This window comes from Podarcis muralis, chromosome 6 (assembly GCF_964188315.1).
Source record: "Podarcis muralis chromosome 6, rPodMur119.hap1.1, whole genome shotgun sequence".
In the NCBI taxonomy this organism is placed as follows: Eukaryota; Metazoa; Chordata; class Lepidosauria; order Squamata; family Lacertidae; genus Podarcis; species Podarcis muralis.
The window spans coordinates 71,905,537-71,926,762 of record NC_135660.1 but is presented as its reverse complement, the minus strand read 5'-3'; the positions used below and the strand labels follow the sequence as shown (position 1 = coordinate 71,926,762).

Sequence of the window (21,226 nt, the reverse complement as noted above, 5' to 3'; positions counted from 1 at the left end):
ACGAAAAGGCAGAAGTAGTAGGAAGCAGGAGCACAGGCACCCACAACACCAGGGTCCAGCCCAGCAATGCTTACCTTTGGCTGGGCAAGCACTGTAGTCATGAGAGAGCTGCTATCAGCATGGTTCCCAACAACAGTATAAAAAGCATTAAAGAATAGATGTTGTGCTGTCCTCTAAATCAAGGACATGGAGCACTAACATGCTATAGTATCTCAGAATATTGTGCGTATGCCTGGGCTTTTTTTAGGGGAAAGACTCCCAGCTGAGTTACATGTGCATGTGCATATATGTATGTAAAAAGATTGTGAGTCCTTACATCCTATGCTCAAGGTTTTATATATGTGTAAATAAAACCATAGATATTAAAGACACCATAGTCTCCACTGACCTTCCTTCCAAGGAAACCAAGGGTAAGCACTTGAAATCCCTGGAGTCTCTCAATGCTTGGAGATTGGAGTGGCAAGCAGTGTTTAGATGTGCATATATTAAGAGAATATATATTTTTGAACATGTTTTTAAATTACAATGTTTGTGTGGACATCAGATAAAAATAAATAGCATATTAATGCAGATACAGGCCTTAATTGACCAAGTAAACACATGCAAAAGAGGAGTAGAAACAGATTGATTCATTCATTACACATGACTTGCTTACAAGCATTTTCATTTGCAGTGTCCACACTGGAGAACAGATACTCGTAGAAATCCACTGCCATCGATATGTAGACTGTTTGTTGAGCTGTGGAACATTTTGAAGAGTATGTGAGTTTTCAGACTTGCCTGAACTAAGCTTCCCTTCGCTTGAAGACTCTACGGCTTTCTTTTAAGGTCTATAAGGCATTTATAAGTAAGTTGTGCAAGATAGCCAATGAACAAAATGAAACGTTGTGGACTGACCATGACAACAAAAAAGCAGCCCATGAAACCTTCAATTATCACTACTGAGGACAGAAAAATAAAAGTCTTTCCCGTGCCCAAAGATGCAACCTTCGTAACCTTAACCTCTGACTCCAGTGGCGTAATTATAATCAGAGAATGAAAACCATCTCTTGTTCTGAATACAAAGCCACAAAAATAGAGATGGCAGCAAACTGAATAGGCTCAAAAAGACTTGCAAAGAAGAAGGGCAGGGATCAACACAGTAGCAGAGCAACATTTCAGGACCAGAGAGGGCTGGAGACAAAAGGACTGCCCTTTTGTTCGCACTCAAAGGAGGAAGGGGGAAAAACATCAAAAGAACACCAGCTTAAGCCACCAAAGCAATGTATGGGGTCAGGCCTAGCACAAGGAGGCAACCTCACAGTCCGTGGAACTTACAAGTGAAGGGAAAGAGCTAAAGTAGTCTTATCCAGTTATTAGCATGGCTGAACTCATGCCCCAATTCCAAAACCGCAATGCACAAGCATTGTTGCGAATAGTTGGTGAAACACACCCCTCGTTTTCATTTTATTTTTTAAAACAAGATTCTAGCTTTGTTAAGCAAAGTCCGTAGCTGTATAAGCAATGACCAGTGAAATATCAGGGTGAGTTATAGGTCTTCTCCTCATAGTAAGCTGCTTTATACCAGGGGAAACTAACTATCCATCTAGTGCAGCATTAACTCCCCTTTGCTGGCAGCAGCTCTCCAGGGTCTTTCTATGCTGGATATGCCAGGAATTGAAACAAGGGTCACATCCACACTATGGCTTAGATAGCTCTGGTCCATGGGGTCACAAAGAGTCAGACACGACTAAATGACTAAACAACAACAACAACAAAGAACTGCAATTTATTAAGGCTGGTAGGAACTGCAGCTCTGTGAGGGGTAAACTACAGGTACCAGGATTCTTGGGGGGGAAGTCACATGCTTTAAGTGAATGGTGTAGATCTGGAGCTTTCTATGTAAGAAATGCATGCTCTACTGCTGGCAGCTATGATTCTCTCCCTATAAACAGCAGTAGAAAAATCACACGTGACAAGCAAGCATGTGAGAATGTACTTCATTTGTACAATTACAATTTGTATAATGTATGAACATTTCAGAATTCAGCTTTCATTTGTGAAGGAAGAAGGGAGAGGTTTAGCAGAAATGACACAAAGTCCTGGTGACGTGATCATATTTTATCGGCCTAGCCCTCAGGAACTTGGCAAGAACAAGATCTACTAAAACAAACAATGATATCGCTATTAGAATACCTTGAAAACTGAGTGAAGTTATGATGGAAGAGCTGGTCAGTGGTTCACTAGTCCAGAATTCCATTGATATATCCTAAAACAGACTATTATAACTCTCAATAGAAACCTGGAAGTTAAAACTCTATTGTGATTGAAACTAAAATTTATGCAGAAGATTTCATAGCTCTTTACCATGAAGCAATTACTGTATTTACTTGAATCTAACGCTCACCTTTTTTGGCCAAATTACATTGCAAAAATTAAGGTGTGCTTTGATTCAATGACACATTTACAAATACTTTTTTTTTGTTTTGTTTCAAGTTTCTGAAAATTGAAGTGCACATTTGACTCGAGTAAATATGGTATCTTTTCTGGCTGGGAAATTGAAGCACACACAGAAGTCAAGTGCTCACAGGAGCTGCCACATTTATTTCAATGGAAGAGGATGGTTCTATGTTTTCCCACCTTTATGTGCACAGAAACATTTCAAACATTTAAATTATTAAGGATTAAAATCAAAATGTTGCATTCTGATGATTAGGGGGCGGAGAAGCTTTGTGTACTCTGATTCATGACTGCTGCTGAATTTACAGTTTGATATTGTTCAAACAACTGCCTGTGGTGAGTTATTATGATTTCTAGTCATTTTTGCTCTGTGTAGCTTTTTCATTTCCATGCAGAGCCCCAGACGGTAACCCCATGTCACTTTTACAGGTATTCAAAGAGTATCATGTTTGAGGCTCCAGTACTCGGCTGGCATCAAATAATATGCAGCACAGACAGCTGCCTAGATACCATTCAGCCACCCCACATAAACAGTGCTATGAACCAGAGCTCCGCTTTCCCAACCTTTTAGTCCTCAGTTGCTGCTTTAAAAAGGCCAGCCAGACTGCCATAGAATTACAGGTTCAAGCAATACAATGCCAAATCCATATGCTCCTTACATATATATTTCCCAATAAAATGGTAAATACATATGTAACTAATTTACAAACAGGCTTCACTTTATCACTGATTCCCTACTAATAGTGTAATGTTCAAATCACTTATAGCTAGATCTGGTCTGCAGTCTGATTGATGTGTTGAAATGAACACAAAATGGTACATTTCTGAACCAGTCATCAGGTTTAGGTCTAATTTGCCCTAATTCATCAAATCTCCTAGCAGAGCAATAATAGAGTCTGTAGTAGGGCAAAGTACCTGCCTTTGATCTCCCCCCAATGCTTCCTAACATTTTACACATTTGAGAGGTTGCTTAAACTTTGAACTATACCACTGACAATCTAAGCTAATAATTACTTTTGGCAGACTGGTTGTTTTTAGCAGGTTTTTTAATTAAAAAAAATATACCCCACAGTCATTTCATGGTTGAAATAGTTGCCATGCTGTTCCCATTGAGAGATTCTCCTTTTCCTTTCTTGTTGAAAGGAACCCCATGAATTTGTGTCCTTGTTCATTTACATCTCCCAGTTATATTTTGATCAAGAATTTTGTTGCTCGCATCAGTACTCAGATCCTTGTGTAATCAGAAGCCCAGTGTGTTTGGCAGGGAGTCAAGGTGTCCCAGCAGTTGGCTGTAAAGCATGTTACTTCCCTCACCTTGGCTGCTGCAGACAGTGCTTATGCCTAAATAGCATTTAGAGATACTGAAGTGCCTTATAGGCAGGTATTAGTTCTGTTTCTTACAACTAATTGGATGGTATCTAATTAGGAATATGAATGCACCTCCTTTCAAAATGCATGGAATTCTTTATTTCGACTCATTTTGTGAGGCACTGTTCTGAACCAGATCTCTGGTTCAAGGGTAAGGGGAAGTGTGCCCTCTGTTATTAAAGCAAACCTCAGAAACACTTCAGGTGTCAAGCTCTCGTAACAAAGTCAATGAAACAGAAATGTCCAGATGGCGTATTGGACTATTTAACTTCTTCCGACTTTTCCTTGAGTTGCCAATGTTAAGCATATACTAATGCAGATTAGGTAACAGCTGGCACCAGTATCTGGGAAACATGGGCACCTGCCTAGGACTAATTTGCTGCAATTCCTACTTTCCCATTCACTCTCCTTAGCACCTGCTAGCCCATCCGCAAGGAACCTGCAGCCCTCCATACGTTATTCGACCCCCAACTTCCATTAGCCCCAGCCAGAAAGGACAATGGTCAGTGATGATGGGACTTGCAGTCCAACAACATTCGAAGATCCACATGTTTCCCATCCCTGCTGTAAGCCCTTGAGTAGGGTGAATTAAAAATGGCAGAAATGAACAAGCTGTGTAACAGCTGTCTTTTGGGTATGGGGGAAGAATGAAGAGTTTCTACAGAGGGGTGTTTTTAAAAATAAATACTAGCAGCATTACAAACCGCAGGAACTGTTCCTGGACAAGACCATTTACAGCCTGATAAAGCATTATGTTCAAAATGGAAAGGCAAGGCATAAGTACTATTAACAAATAATGAAATGTATTATATGTTATGCATTATAATTATATTAATCTGCTGGTTGGTTGTTGTGTTTTTTTTACAAAAGAAGCCTCAGAGTGACTCACACAATAAGGAAGGGAATCCTGACACAATTCAAACAACTATAACTATAGAAAACCAAATGCAAATATTACTAGAATCAGAGAACTACCCTCTCCCCACTTCCAACATAAGATGATCACTCAAATGAATGACAGAAAATAGTGACTTCTATTTTTGATAGGAACACATGTCTGAAGTCTAGCAGTACAAATTCTATTGGGTCAGGTCAGCATTGCTCCTCCAAACCTATCTTGCCCATAGCCTTCCAAATATGGACACAGAAGAGACTAGCCCACAAAAATATTTTCTAGTCTGCCTTCCCATACGTGCCTATGTTAGCAATTGGTGGCCTAAAAGAAAAGGAGCGGTGAAAGTGTCCTTTCCTCATCGTGAGGTGACTCTCACTTGATACAGGCGAACAGGCAAGGGCTGCTTGAAAACCTGCCATAACATTAAGCCTATTTTCATGTGGCACAGAAAAACTAGATTTCAATAATCATAGGACTAAACACCTCTGCTGGAATGTCCTGTTCCATAATAGTCTAGCAAGAGTTTTCAGCTAGCCTGTCTAGGAGAGAATGAGGGAGCAAGAGAGAGAGAGAAAAGTGCAACTGTTCCTGTGCTATCAAGCACTAAGCTGTTATTTCAGGACTCTGATGGATGTCGAAAGCAGAGCTGCAACCAATTTTGCCTAAAGCAAAATTTGAGTAGAATTTGGAGGTTTGGTCTCTGATGGAATGTCCAAGGAATCTCAAGGGGAGCAAAAGAATAAAAATAAGAGTTTCAATAAAACTAGAGGATTTCTGGAGCGGAGAAAACTCTGCTCAGTGTTTACTAAAGTGTTCACTTCTTCCTACATCCTCTGCAAAAAGTCACCTCCATTCCCCCTGTCACATTCGCAACAGATCTTTTTCTGACCTCATCACACTGTACAAGCACAGCAAGAAGACAGGGACATATTTTAATGGTTATTTTACTGGGTATTACCAAGGTGAGTGCTCTAAATGGCGAGTGCATTTCATACATGATTTTAACATCCATACTAGGTGTAGCACCATTAACAACACTGTGAATGAGCTAATTTGGGATTTTCAGTTCATTTGCTAATTTAGATGCAAGCCCAATCCTGAACACCCCCATGTCTCACAGTCTCCATGCAGTAATCTGCTACCAGTATTTTAGAAGTATCTCCTACAGAAAAGTCCCCATATTTCATTATACCAAAGCACATGAAAATGCATGTTTGGGAAATAAAATTGATCTTCCTCTTCAGATATAAGGTAGTAAACATCCCTTGAAAACTTTTATCCTTTTATCCTGCGTATATTTATACTTTGTTCTTAGAAAAAATGAACATATTGATAATGTAGCAAAAGTGTTTGCTCTGCATAATTTGCATGTAATGTGTGTGAAGAATGTGAAAGAAGCTTGCCATTTAACACAATCTTATTCATTTTGGCAGGATGAGGAATCTACATTTCTTTAGGATTTTCATAAGCACAAAAGCACATGGGACATGTATTCTCTCAAACCCAAGAGCACACAATCATTCACAGCCGGGTTCAGCAGAATGTCAGGAGAGCACACCTGTTTTCCAGGAAGGAATCTATGAGCCATGGAATCAAGCGTAATGACGGCTAAATCCCAACATCCAAGACTTGGTGGTGAAACAGAATAGAACAGAAATCTAGAATTACAAATTAGTTCATTGGTTTTGCCATCTTAAAATATACCATGATTTAGAATATTCTATGACTTGAAGGGCATTTGTAACATAAGGAAAGCATTCACAGCTATTCACTTTCAAGCCATGTCTATCATGGAGCTGGAGGCTGAGAAACCAAAGTTGCTTCTGCTCTCATCAAATACCCTGTGTCCATGCAGTTCCAGTACAGAAATTAAATGTCTCTTTAATTTTAATCCCAGCCAAAGTTACTGCCTTGCGTTGTCAATAGGGTTACTTTATGTTGTTACATCACCAGTCGGTACAGAACGAGACTCTTAATCTCAGGGCCATGGTTTGGGCCCCACATTGGGCAAAATATTCCAGCATTGCAGGGGGTTGAACTAGAGGATCCTCATGGTCCCTTCCAATTCTATAATCCAAAATTAGCCTTCAATCAAGTAGCAATAATAGCTTTGTCAAATAGCTGCTAAATTTCAAAACAATTTCTGTATAGCTAATAGGATACACTGCCAAAAAACTCTTCTTCATATGCTACACAAACATTCTATGCAATAACTCTTGCTTATTTTATTTTGCTAATGTGTTTTATTTGTTATATTATTTGGCTTGGACAAAGAATACACATAAAGCATACATATTTGTGTCTACAAAGAGGACATCTGTGAGCAGTACAGATTCTTCCTAAGTAGGAGAAACCACACACTGCACACCTTCTCTCTCTCCAGTGGCTGGTTCTGAATGTTACAGTGCAGTTTCTCGAAACAAAATGCAAACTATTTTTTGAAAGAATTTGTCTTTCACACTTGCTTAGTCACTTGGCTTTAGCTCTCGTTCATATGAATGCTGCACAGCAATGTGGCTGACTAATTTGTGTTAATTGGCAATGCATGAAAGAATGAAGACACTTACCCGAATCATCATGACTGAACATCTAATGTCATGAATTGTGTCATAGACCTTCTTGGAGATGTCAACAAACTGATTGTCATCAAACAGATGAATTGTATTCCTGCTTATCTTTTCCAATGCAGTGTTGACTTGACCAATAAACTCTGGAATCACTGTTAAATCAAGTTAAAAAGAGAGAGAATTTTTAAGGCAATTGTAGAATGTCTTCTTAGCCATTATCTTTCAGTTTTGAGAAATCCCATGTATTTGTTTTTTGTTTTTGTTTTTAAAAGCTTTTGGGGACCATAGTGGAAAGGAAAAAGAAAATGGAAGGTAGACACCTAGGTTAATAATAATGCAACGCATTAAAATTCCGTTTGCCGACCAGTAAAGACTTTTAAAGGGGTGGGGATTAAGTCTTGATTCACATGATTGCTCCATGCATCATACCCAGTGGAAATCTCCCATAACTTGCTGTACTTCGGCTCCCTGCTCCTGTTTTTTATTAGTCCAGGACACAGTAGAGAAAGGAAATGGTTAGGCAGGAGAGAGAGAAAGTGAATAAATGGTCGGTAACAATACAAGAATCAGTTCCTGCATTTCCCATCTTGTTTATTTTCTTTCACTTACTCCCCCCCCCCCCAAGTTGGGTCCACATGGAGAATTGTTTTGTTTGTGTCATATTTCCAAGGACTGGCTTTGTCTGGCAACCTCTCTTTGTCCTGCTCTGGAGGAAGGGCACAAGAGCTCAGAATACTTTGCCAGGTTTGATGCCTGAGCTCAGTTTCAGGGACATTGCTCTATCAATTTAGTCCGAGGCACACGAGCACTAAGGGAATGTATAATAAGAACCAGGAACCAAAGTACACATTATTATGAAGGGAAGGGTCAGGAATACATCTACGTGTACATTTGATTATCTGATTATGCATATAAACTTTCTCTAACCGAGCTCTAACCTGCATTTTGCAACCTGCTTTTGTAGATACCTTATGAATGTACAAACTGCACGCATGCAAGGACCAGATAGACAATCAGATGAACATATGAAGTTTACAAAAAGGACAGTGTGCACAATCCTGGCATTATCCTTCACGTGTTTGCCTGGTCACTTGAAAAGGGCTAATGTGCGCTGCCTTTCCCATTGTGTACCTCTCAAAAGCATGAAGGAGGCAAAATTCATCCTGCATCCTACTAAGTAATTTCCATGCTGACTAAAATAAAAGGGTGTGCACCATAACAAAATTAACTGCATTTTCCTCCAATGATCGATTTTGTATTCAAATAATTTATGACGGCTAAGCAATGCTATAAGTGCAATAGTCCATATTGCTAAGACGTTGGCACTGCTACCACTAGCTAAAGTTATAATGACCTTTTAATCCCATAGGGCTTCCCCATAGAAAGTCTCAGAATGGAGTCGTATCTTAAGACTTATTAAAAATAAAATGTAAAGAAACTTTCTGTGTAAAAGCTCAGCCAAGAGCTCTTTCTTTGAGTTTTATTTCCACGAGTTTTAACTACCCATGAGTTAGGAGGTGCTCTGCCAAAAGCATAGAAGGTTTTTAGCATGAATCGTGAGGCAATCTTTGATTTGTAAAAGGTCACATGAGCATCCCTATCCAAAGCTGGTTCTAACGGAATAGCATTTGACCTTCTGGTGACCTCAATGGAAAGCACTTTAATGTTCTCTGTATGTCTTAAGAGGGATCTTACTAAAAGATTAGACAGGCTATTTAGCTAGCATAAGTTTAACTGTGCTTGCTATTATAATTATAACCGTCACTGTGGTTCTTCATTTTATTGTACCTTTTCCTGATGAGCTGGTGTATAGGCACTATAGCCCAGTAAAAAAAATTAACTTAAACGTATATATTGATTGAATGATACCACAGATCAGTTACCACCTATCCACTACAAAAACAATCCTGACATTAATAAGATACAAGGAGAAAAAGAACTATTACTTTCCGTCAAAACTCAGTAAAGGAAATTGTCACTGCAAAGAAGCCTTTTTTCAACTCCTAAATGATATGCAAGTTCTTATGGTGGTTTTGAACAATTCACAAGCAGAAACAACTATTTGGTTAAGAAATCTGGTGTGTCAACATGAAAAAGTCTGCAGTCCTATCCACATCAACTAAATTGCATCATCTCTGCAGGATGTCTGAGAAAACATGTTTGGGTTTGGGCTGCAGGAATATGAACTGGGTATCAGTTCTTCCTCCCTTCTTTTCCTGCTTTGTCCCTTTATATCCAAGCCTCATTTACAAAAAAAATTCTGGTGAAAGAGTGGGACTTCAGATGTGCTTGTGCAACATGCGAACATTCCAACATCCCTAAAGCATCATCTCTTTTTTAAAGAGATTCAAGGAACATAAGGAACCTTGATACTAGGAACCTAAGGCCCAAGAGGCATACCATTCAAAAAATATTAAATACTGTATGCTACCAAGTATACGAAAGAGGAAAAAGATAAATGGATATAGTTCAATATTCCAGATATTAAACAGAATCTTTAACCCAGAATATATAAAGTACTTAACTTGACAAGACATTTGCACCCTCAGATCTCAGATCACACCAGTTGGTCCTAATACATTTTAACGCTTGGCACATAAACTGATCATATATTAAGCATGCCAAGGAGCCCAAGGCAAATTTCCATTTCAAATACAGGTGAACTGAGTTTCTTATCTTAAGCTTTCACGTTCCGATTTTCAATGCTATCTATAATTGAAGGAGTCACATGTTGAGTTTTGATTGTTGGCTTTGATTTGTTACATATTTTGAAAACCTATGCTTTCTGCATGCAGGCCAGGCAGATCAGACACTAGTGTTTCTGTTGCCAGCCACATTGTTTGCAATGGGGAATTCAGATTGATTTAACTGTTCTGATTATGAAAATGGATTCCTATCAGAAGTTTGCTAACAGTGATAGACAAAGGGTAAACATTTTGTGCACGCACAAATCTTAGGAGCCAGCAAATTTTTCAATTGAGATGAAAGCACAAGTAACAGGACTGCTTGGAACTTGCTCTTCTTAGTATATTCTATTTTTTGCCACAGCCTACCCCACTGCCATTCTTTTAGGCAATGATTAGTTAAGAAGTTCCAGGACTCAAGCAACATGGAAATAACTTTAAAAGTCCTCCAAGGAAGTTTTTAATATTTAATGCTGTACTGTTTTTAACACATGATTGGGAGCAGCCCAGAGTGGCTGGGGAAACTCAGCCAGATGGGCGGGGTATAAGTAATAAATTATTATTATTATTGTTATTATTATTATAAACTGTATACCAGTTTACACTAGTGCACAGTTTAAAATAAATTGAAGTGTTGGTAAATTCTTATTACTGCAGAAACAACACTTTTGGAAATTAGACTTAAATGTGTCTCCAATTTCTAGTTGAGAAAAAAGTGTATCTCCAAATGTCAAAATCTTGGAAAGCACTGATGTATCTGCTATAATATATAAATAATTCTAATAGACTAGATAAGATAACCTTCTAATGTAAGAGAACGGAATTAGCCAAGGGGTGTGTGGGTGGGTGTACACACACACATACATAAATGTATTGGCCAAAATGTTTTAAATGCCGTTGGGTCATCATTCATAATATGCACAAATAATTCCAGGGCAAGTTATTAACAGTACAGCAGAATCCATAATGAGTAGTTGAGAAATGATCTGTTCAAATATAGATGAAAATGAAACAACAAAGAAGAGAAAAAGAATGATTGTATTAATGCAGTAGAAAACTATTTTGGCTCTTTAAAGAAGCTTGAACTGTATGACACAGACAATCTCTGGATATCACAGAAATCTAAGCTTCTTTGCAATTAGTTTTTGCAATGCAGTACAGAAAAGGGAAAGATTAAGTTGTTTCTAAATTTTGTTACATGGTGGCATAGACATTCTGTAATGTTTCTGTAATTAAATGTCATTGGTTTCAATTTTGTACAATATCACGAGAGACAGCTCATAAGGACATCCGTAAGTGGGGGGCTAACCAGATCTGCCACAACATGCTTTTTATATCTGCTCTACATCTTAGGCCTTGATTGTTCATATTTAATCATAAATTATATAATAGCAAGCTTGAAGGCTAAAGTCAGAAAGGCTGATTAAAATATGATTTCAGGCACAGTGGGAAGGAGGGTGCAGAACGTGCAATAACGTATTTCCCTTTTGGTAATTAAAAAAAATATATTATTTTATTAATTTTCAACAAAAAAATAAAAAATAAAAGCAACAATACATATTCAAACATAGAAAAAAGTAGAGTTGACTTCCCCCTATTCCCTTCCCTCGTTCCATTATTTATCATCATACCGCATGTCCATTTTAAATTATAAAATCATTAAAATTACTTATTGTCCAATCACAATGTCTTTACAAGCCTTTTTAATCCTTTTGGTAATTTTTACATAACAGGAAAATATCTGGTTAAATGCCACCTCAGCCACAAATTCATCCAGTGGCTTTAGCCAAGGCTCTGTTGTCTCAGCTGCACCACTCTCTACCTGCAAAATGGGGAGAGCAACACTGACCTGTTTTATGAGGGGCTTTTTGAACATTTCTAATGTGCTACATATATGCTAAATATCCTGTGGGATTTGCAGGCCAATTCTAAACATGTTTGCTCTGCAGTCCCACCCTGCAATCATGTGTTTCTCGCATCTTGGCAAGAATGCCTAGGACTTTAGCCTTAATTTAAGCATCTTGTTAGAAAGTGTCAGCATCCTTCGGGGTTCGGGAAGCCAGCTGGCTAGCCCCCAGCTGGATCATGCCCTTCCAGCAGTGACGATCCCCCGATCTCTGGTGTGATGTAAATCAGCAACTCAGACTTCAAAGCCTGAGCACACTATATCAGCAGAGCCTACTGTGCAAACAGAAGTGGCGTGAGGCTTGTGGAAGCATACTAACAAGCTACAGATTTATTAAGCATAAATCAGGACAAGGAAAACATGTTGTCTCTCTTTCGTCTCATCAGAGAGTGTCAAAAGCAAAGGCTATACACAACAGAAGTTCCCAGCAAACCGTGCTGGAATGTAAACAGATATGAGACATGCAACAGTTCCATGTCTGCAACTAAAGGTGGAATGGAAATTCCCAACAGAAAGCACCCCCACCCTAAGGAGTTGATTTACACAACTTCTGACACATTACCTGCAGCAGTGGATGTCAGGGTGGGGCTGCAGCATTCACCTGATCTCTCTTGATTGTTACAGCAAACCAGGATGGAGAGGAGGAGAAAGAACACAGTGGTGACAAGGTCATTTTGGTGTAAAGACACTGGTAGGAGTACTGCATTGGTTCCACTTTGCACCTTGCTGGAGATCAGGTAAGTGTCACAGTCACACCATGCTATCTGATGCAGTTTCTCTGGCCTTCATCCCACCCTATGTTCAGAGGAAGCAATGGACAGCAAGGAGACACCTCTCAGAGAGTTGTTATTTATTCCCTACTACAGAACATTCCAGGCCAGAAGAAATTGCTTTGCCCAACTCCTCAGACTTAGAAAACACTCTCTCAGGGGCCACCAGGTGGCGCATTGGAAGATGGCTGACAATAACATCTCTCCAACCCACACGAGGTAATTAAGAGGCTGCTATGGGAAGTATGCAGCCTTCCCGACCCCCCAAGGAGATGGGGGGACTGCCTTGCCAGCAGTGTCCATAATGCACCCCCGGATCGAAAGAAGGGGGTGCCCGGTCACTTGGCACGAGCCCTCGGTGAAGTCGGCTCTTCCTGACGCTTTCTCCAATCAGCGCACTGGTTCACTTCACCTCGAAAATATAATTGGAAATATATAATTGGAAAGAAGCTGAAGCACATACATCAAGCGAGGTTCGGGAGTTAAGACTGCTGATTACCGGATCTCTGGGACTGGAGCGACAGGCGGGACAAATAAATCAAGTGATGAATCACCATTAAGAGACTGGTATGTTTGGAGTGAAACGGAAGGGGGTGGAGGAAAAAACTTTTCTTTTCTTTGCCTTATGTGAGTATTAATGACCCTCCACCTCAGAAAGAAGAATCGTTGCATTTTATTAATCACAAGCAGGATTTTAAGAACTGTGTGGAGAGAATTATGGATCAAAGAGACGATTGGTAAACACCGGAGAACGGAGGAAAATTTTATGGTGCAGTTTTAATGGCGTCTTGCTAAGACAGGCTTGTCTAAGAAAGACGGGGGGAGGAGGACCAGGATCATTGGAATGTGAATGATGACTGGAATGTGATCTAAACCTGGCAGAGCCCTCGGATATACTTGGAAAGCCTGGGGAAATTGGACAGACTGAGGATAAATTCTTTACGGAGGTGTGGAATGGCGGCTGTCCCTGATATGATTTTTGGAGACTGTAAAACCCACACAGAGGATGTTTGCTCTCAACCCGCTTGTGAAGTTTATCAGAGATCGCAAAGAAAGCAATATACGATAACAACAAGAAGATGAAGTAATAAAGAGACTATCTGGATAGAACTGGATAGAACTGTCTAATTAAAGCAGCGATAAAAGTGATGCTTGGACCCCCGTTCGGAGCTTGAAGTATGGGTACCCTTAACAAAATTTTAAAAATTTGGCTGTATAATTTGGAACTAATGTGATCTGGAAATAATGTGATTTGATTGGCCTGTTAATAAAAATTATATTTAAAAGAAAAGAAAAGAAAACACTCTCTCAATGCAATCCCTATCACCTCCATGTCACGGGAGCGAACAGCTGCAGAATTGGGCAATAAACCCATAAACGCTTACTGGATTTTTGTAAAATAAAAGTTCAGGTTATACAACATAAACAATAGAAAATGGCTTTAGAACATCTCCTGAGGCTTAAAACTGAGACTGATTCAGCAAAAATTAATGTTTCAAGTATTATCTAATACAGGTAGATGCTGAAGGTGTAATGCTGGAAATGGCTCATTGAGACATGTGATTTAGAAGGGAATTCAGGGAAGTAAAGGTTCTCAAGGGCTACTAGCCTTAATGGCTATGTTCTGCCTCCATAGTTGGGGGCAGTATTCTTCCAAATACCAGTTAACGGAAGTCACAGGAGAAGAAAGTGCTCTTACATTTGGGTCCTGCTTGCGGGATTCCCACAGGCTACTGAGAAAACAAGATGCTGGACTAGATGGGCCCCCCGACCTGATCCAGCAGCTGTTCTTATGTTCCAATGATATGGGTATGTCCAATGATACAAACAACAACTTCAGACCAAAATGAATGTCTCAATTTTGTACTGCTGAAACCCTCGATATTTGTAGACTATCGTGCACCTTTGAATTGCTACTTTCTGTTTAAGTGTATGAGACAGGGAGTTGTGGCCATCCTGCCCACGTAACGCTTTTGCCCACCCTAAAAAGAGAATGACAGGCTGAGGCCACACCCACCTGCATACGCTCTCCTCAGCGAGGAAGAGATGGTGCCCAAGTGTTCATGCTGCTGATGCTGCCTGCCTGAAGGAGAGTGGGCCATTTTAACCTCTTGCTGACACTGTCTTCTTGAAGAGGAGAGACATGCCATTGTGACCTCAGGCTGATGCTGTCTGCCTGAAGACAACATTGGCCTCTGACTACACACTGCTGTCCATTTGCAAGACAAATATACCCTTTGTACCCAGGACCACATAGGAATTAATTATTTTTTTAGTCCCATCCTGTCGTGTGCATGCTTTTCTTCCCAGGGGTTACCAAAGCTTTCCAGGACATGGGTGAATGCTGGCAAACCTGTGTGATGTTTGCCCGCTGTGCTATGTTCTCATACTCCCTGCCAGTCATCTCTCAAATCAATGAGAGCTACTGAAGAGTGAGCAGTCAACCTGTGGGGATGAGAAAACATCAGAAAACCAGCTCAAGAAGGTCTGTTGTCATTCCTACAGGGAAGAGAGATCTGAAACTAAATGGACAATGGAAACTAATTTTTTAAAAAAGACGACTAAACTGGAACTTTAATACCTCCTACAGACCCTAGTCCACATGATGTGCATTCCATATTGAATTTATAGATAATGTGGCTGTTCATAATTGAGAAGAATATTTTTGCATAGCGTTGGATTACTTCATTTTAAAAAGATATAATGGGAATTGTTTTTCAAAGGAAAAAATTGCATTAAGGTAAATGGAACTGAGAAGCTATGTTAAGAACATTTTTGCCTTTCATTATCTCAGCAGAATTAATCTGGAGGTCAGTAATAAAGGTAGGAAAATATTTAACCAGAATGGAGAAATGTTACAAATAACGATATTTCAGCATAAAGGCTGTGAGCTAGATTTAGTCTGCACGTCTAGAACAAAGAGAATAATGTAGCTTTATTGAAAAGAACATTTACAGAATCTAGACTTAATAGCACAATCATATTAATTTTTTAGATGTGTATCCCACCCACTCAAAAGCAGGTCCCTTTATGTCCAATGAGTCTTATTCTCCACTAAGCATGTATACAATTGCGCCCTAAATAACCATTACTATAGTAAACCTATGGCATACCATCTATGCTTAGAGGTCTTACCCCTGCCTCATGGATGAAGAACCTGTGATCCTGCAGGCATTGTTGGACTCCAACCTCCATCAGTCTCAGCCAGCATGGCCAATGGTAAGGATGATGGGAATCAGAGTCCAGCAATATCTGGAGGGCTGCAGGTTCCCCAGGTTCTGCCTTACATAATGTCATTACTGTACAGTGGTGCCTCGCAAGACGAAAAGAATCCGTTCCGCGAGTCTCTTCGTCTAGCGGGTTTTCCGTCTTGCGAGGCATTCGTCTTGCAGGGCACCACTGTATTGCATTGCCCCAAGAACAGGAGGAAAGACAAGGATGAAGCAGCTACAGTGAAAGATTACCACAGCTTTCTTAAGGGATCAAACACCTATGGGGCAATGGATATAGTGTCACATTTTTTGGCAGTACCTAACCTGGCTTTGAGCCCCATAACTACTAGTATCTTGTCAAGCAGAAAGCACCTCCAGTCCTGAACAGCCAATCCTCCAGGTCAGCAAAATTAATTCTGCCCAAAGGGACTCTAAAACCACCCCAGGTGGCACATGCATTTCTGGAGTACACTAGGAAATGGAGAGAGACTTGTGGGTACTTTTAATTTCTCCCCGGGCACTCCTGTCATCCAGGGTTGGCAAGCCCAGGGTTCATCGTGGGACAAAGTCTGGACTGGAGTGACCAAGGAAACAGTAAAAGGACTTGTAGTAACATAGAAAGCTGCCTTACACGGAGGCACGTCCTATTCAAACAAACAAACAAACAAATAAATAAAGCAACCCCCACCCATCTCACTGGGTTGCTCCAGCTACTCTGGGCAGCTCCCAACACTATAAAAAACTAAAACATTAAACACTTAAAATCTTCCCTATACAGGGTAACCTCCAGATGTCTTCTAAAGGTTGCATAGTTTCTTATCTCCTTGGCTTGACATGCCCTCCAACATTTCTCCAATGAAAATAGGGACATCCTAAGGAAAAGTGGGACATTCCAGGATCAAATCAGAAACTGAGACAGCTTCTGTAAATGTGGGACTGTCCCTGAAAAATAGGGACACTTGGAGGGGCTGGTATTGGGGACCAGTTTGCCCCAGCAGGCCACATCTTCTCCCTCCACTCCTGCAGATCAACTTTGACGGATGGGCAGAGCCACCCACTTGGTGTCAGGTGATTGGTAAGTGTGTGGTTCCACACAACTGTCTAAGCTGGTATGCAGGGTATGGGGGGAGGGGTCCGCTTCAGCAGTACATCCTCTGCAGGGAACATGCTGGCAAAGCAGCATCCAGCACAATTGAACTCAGAGTGGAAAGTGCAATCCTGCTGGCTGCAAGGGTCTGTTTTGCCAGCTTGTTCTCTGGCAGCGATAGGACTGGCAGCATAGCACCCAGCAGAATTGAACCACACCCCCAATCATCAACCGAGATCACCCAGTAACATCAGCTGGTGGTCAGGTGGCTGTGTTTTTTGTGTTTTTTTCAAAAACAATTATTTTCACAAAATTAAAAAACACACTAACAAATAAACAGACAAACATAAATCATAACCTTATTAAACCTAATCTTCTTGTTAAATTACTTCCTCGTATCCCCCTAGTTGAATTTCAATTAATATCATTTTAACGGTTTTCCAAATCAAAGTTCTTAAAATCTTAACTTAATCACTTAACATCAGTCTTTCTTCCCAATTTAGCATTAAATATAGTAATTCTTTGCATTACTTATTTAATTCCTAGGCCTAGCTGGTAATTGCAAGCTTTTTCCAATTAATTTAACTTTATATATTTAGCTAAATAGTCATTAAATTTCTTCCATTCTTCCTGATACTCCTCCTCATTCTGGTCACGGACTCTTCTGGCCAGGTCGGCTAGCTCCAAAAAGTCCATCATCTTCATCTGCCATTCTTCCACAGTTGGTAGTTCTTGCGTTTTCCACTTCTTAGCTAGTAATATTTGAGCAGCAGTTGTGGCATACAAAAATAATTTAACATCTTTCTTGGGCAATTCCAAGACTGTTATTCCAAGAAGAAAGGCCTCTGGTTTCTTTATAAATGTATATTTCAACATTTTTTTCAATTCGTTATAAATCTTTTCCCAGAAGTCTTTCACCTTGGGGCAGGTCCACCACATGTGATAAAAAGTTCCTTCTTTTTCTTTACATTTCCAACATAGGTTGTCACAGTTATGATAAATCTTTGCTAATTTAACAGGGGTCAAGTACCATCTATACATCATTTTCATTATATTCTCTTTTAACATTGTACATGCAGTGAACTTAACCCCTTTCTTCCACAATCTTTCCCAATCCTCAAACATTATCTTATGTCCTACATGTCTTGCCCAATCTATCATTACTGATTTAACTTTTTCATCCTTTGTATGCCAACAGTAACTTATACATTTCAGACAGATTTTTAACTTTAGAATCCAACAACTCCGTCTCCTGTGGTTTGGGGTAAATGGCTTCGTGGGCCAATGTTGGCTTGTAGGCAAGAGGTTCTGCAGCCCTGGCCTATACTGGATGGAAGCAAGCTCCCTACGGTTTCAAAGAGAGAACAGCCCTACCTGAAGATGCCAGCGACATGAGTGCTCTTTGTATATGGGTTGAGCCACCTCAGCATGATTGGACCTCACACTGCAGGGGTGCATCTGTAAATGATCTATGGAATTGGCCCTGTCCATGTTGTTACCCGATTGAAATGTGGATTAGTTTCACACCACCATGACGTACCGTAATCATGACTTTTCTAACTTTACAGCAGTGTGAATGGATTCAGTGTTGATTATGTATTTTGACTGGCTTCTCAGCATTAATCTATGTCCATGTGAATCCAGTCAAGGAACAGTGCTTCTGTAGAAGCACTGAAAAACACATGCTTTAAAAACATTCCTTATTTTATCATAAAAAGGAAGCCATATATGTTATCCCCATAGGATTAAAAAAAACCCCTGCTTGTTCTGTTTACAGAAGCCGAGATATTTTGCCAATTTCCATTTGCTTACATGTTTGTCTTTATGAAGCTCATAAAATAACAATGGGAATTGAATTCAATAGCAAAAAAAAAATAAGCCCAGTATTCATTTCTACTTGAATGACAGTGAGTGGATTTTTTAGCTCTTGCCTGGAGCATGCCTTTTGCAAATGCAAAACAAAGCAGTTTCCTAATAAGGTTTCCTCACTGAAGCTGAACTTCCTTTACCCAAACGTGGAGGCTGCGGTTCAGACACATCCATCAATGGAAATGTGCTCTCCTAAGCAATGACCAAACAGCACACTGGAGCAAGTACCTTAAAAGAGAAGACAGCTTTTTGTTTTGTTGCGTAGTTGCTCCTAAAGTGGCATCACACTTGGTAAGAATTATGCATAGTGAAAAAATGTATTTTCGCTGATCAGACAAATCCCAGAGTCCACACCTTATTAAAAACAGATTTTTGCTTATGAACTCATAGAAAAGGAGGGGTAGATGAATATAAAAAACACCCCCACAGCAACAGTATTCATTGAGTCAGAGATTTGAATATAAATAGCCACTTACAGGGAATCAGGGTGTGAAACTACAAAGCAGAAATGTTTGTACTGTATGCTGAGGATTTTTTTTTAATTTCTGGGAACAGTATTTCTTGCTCTCTACTGGAAACAAAGGTTACCAACTCTCCCTTCCCAGGAGAGGGATATCAAAAGCTCCACTGAAAGGAGAAGTTTATTCACACTTGCTACCGTTCACTCAGCTGTTGTGGGATGCAGTATTCCACCTCTGGTGCTGATTTGCCACAAAGATGGCATGACTGACAAGCACAATCTATCCAGTGTGTTTCTCAATGACCAACAGAAAAAGAAAAAAACCCACACATTTTGGCCTGCTGGTACAAATTCACACTAAGACAAGGATCCTAGCTGCAATTGGGAGACAGAAACTATAGCTGGAAAGAATCCCAAAGAATCCACATATATGCTTTATATCGTATTTTCTAACTATGTTCTGAAACAGATGAAATAATTTCCACAAGCCAACTTAGATGTGCCAGGCCAACACATCTAAAGCTTCCATTGCCTTTTTTGCACCTGCATCACATGATAACACAGCAAAGTTGAATTCAGCAAAATAAATAAATAAATAAAGATTTCCTCTATTGGTTCTAGCTAATAAGTTCTCAGACAGCTCAAATGTTTTAAGTATCTTCTTATTTTGTGGGATAAACATTAACATAATCCTTTAAGTAGTGTATAAGATGCTGTAATGAAGTGTTTCACTAAAGTGCTCCGTTGTTGCGTATACTGAACCTATACCTGGCGATGATACTGAATGGCAGAGGACAATTTATAACCTACATTTTAAATCATGTCTTGAATTTTTGAGTTCATTCCCCGATTTATATTCAGTATGTTGTGCACAGATAATCCATTGTTATTAATGGATTTTATTATCCCGATGCAGCTTGCAAACAGAATGAAATCCCTGGCTTAGAACTCCAGGTAGAATTTCAAGGGTTCTATATTTGTCTTTTGAAAGAAGTCTGAAACACAAGAAATAGCTGAATTGATCTAAGAATATAAGGACATAGAAAGAGCCCTGCCGTATCAGACCAAAGACCCACCTAATCCAGCCGCCTATTCTCACAGTGGCCAACCATATGCTTATGGGAAGCTCATAGGAAAGACACCAGCATGACAGAACTCTCTCCACTTGCGCTTCCCATCAGCTGGTATTCAGGGGCACTCTGTGTTTGATACTGGAGGTAGTAAACAGCCATCACATTTAGTAGCCATGAAGACTCTTATACTCCATGAATTTGTCTAACCCACTTTTAAAACCATCCAAGTTGGTGGTCATCAACTCCATCTTGTGGCAGCAAATTCCATACCTTAACTAAGCACTGTGTGAAGAAGTAACTCCTTTTATCTAGCATGGGTGGCCTGTTGCTTCTGCTCTGCAATTCATGGATTGAATTCCAGGGCTCATGTTTTCTGATGGAAGGGGAGCTAGTTGTGACAGAGGGAGATTTTCTATTACTGAAGGTTACTGAAGGGGAGCCTTGAGACCTAACTCCTTGCTTGTAATCCTCAAGAGCAAGAAGATAGAGGATTCCTATGCTCCCTCAAAGAGGGGGGAAATGTTCCACATCCATGGTTTCCCCTTTCCATAGGCTTTTCTTTCTCACTTTCTCTTTCTCTTTCTTTCTCTTTCTTTTTCTTTTGCTTACAGTTTTTGGACTTGTAAATCAAGTCTTGAAAACCTATTGATATTTTGTTTGCAAAACTCAATATGCCATGTTGTTCAGTCTCCTTTGTAGTTTGGGGTTTAGACAATTAATTGTTCAGCTTGGGGTTAAGGCAAATAATTTGTTCAGTTTGCTGCATCTTTGATGAGATGTTAACTCCACATCCATATGCTAGAGGTGAGCGGCTTCTATGGCACATTATAAAATCTGCAATTATTAGGGCAGAAGTGTACATTATTGCAGACATGGGATTGTAGCTAAAACTGACA

At 39.8% G+C, this 21,226-nt stretch overlaps 1 protein-coding gene across 3 annotated transcripts in view; it reads right to left on the bottom strand.

The window, feature by feature from the left end:
• CTNNA3 (catenin alpha 3) overlaps positions 1-21,226 on the bottom strand; it is a 554,150-nt gene that overhangs the window by 86,781 nt on the left and 446,143 nt on the right. For all 3 annotated transcript variants that reach the window (XM_077930540.1, XM_077930541.1, XM_077930542.1), the window contains one exon: positions 7,270-7,421. In XM_077930540.1, the coding sequence (XP_077786666.1) occupies positions 7,270-7,421 (152 nt within the window). The remainder of the gene's footprint in view (positions 1-7,269; positions 7,422-21,226) is intronic.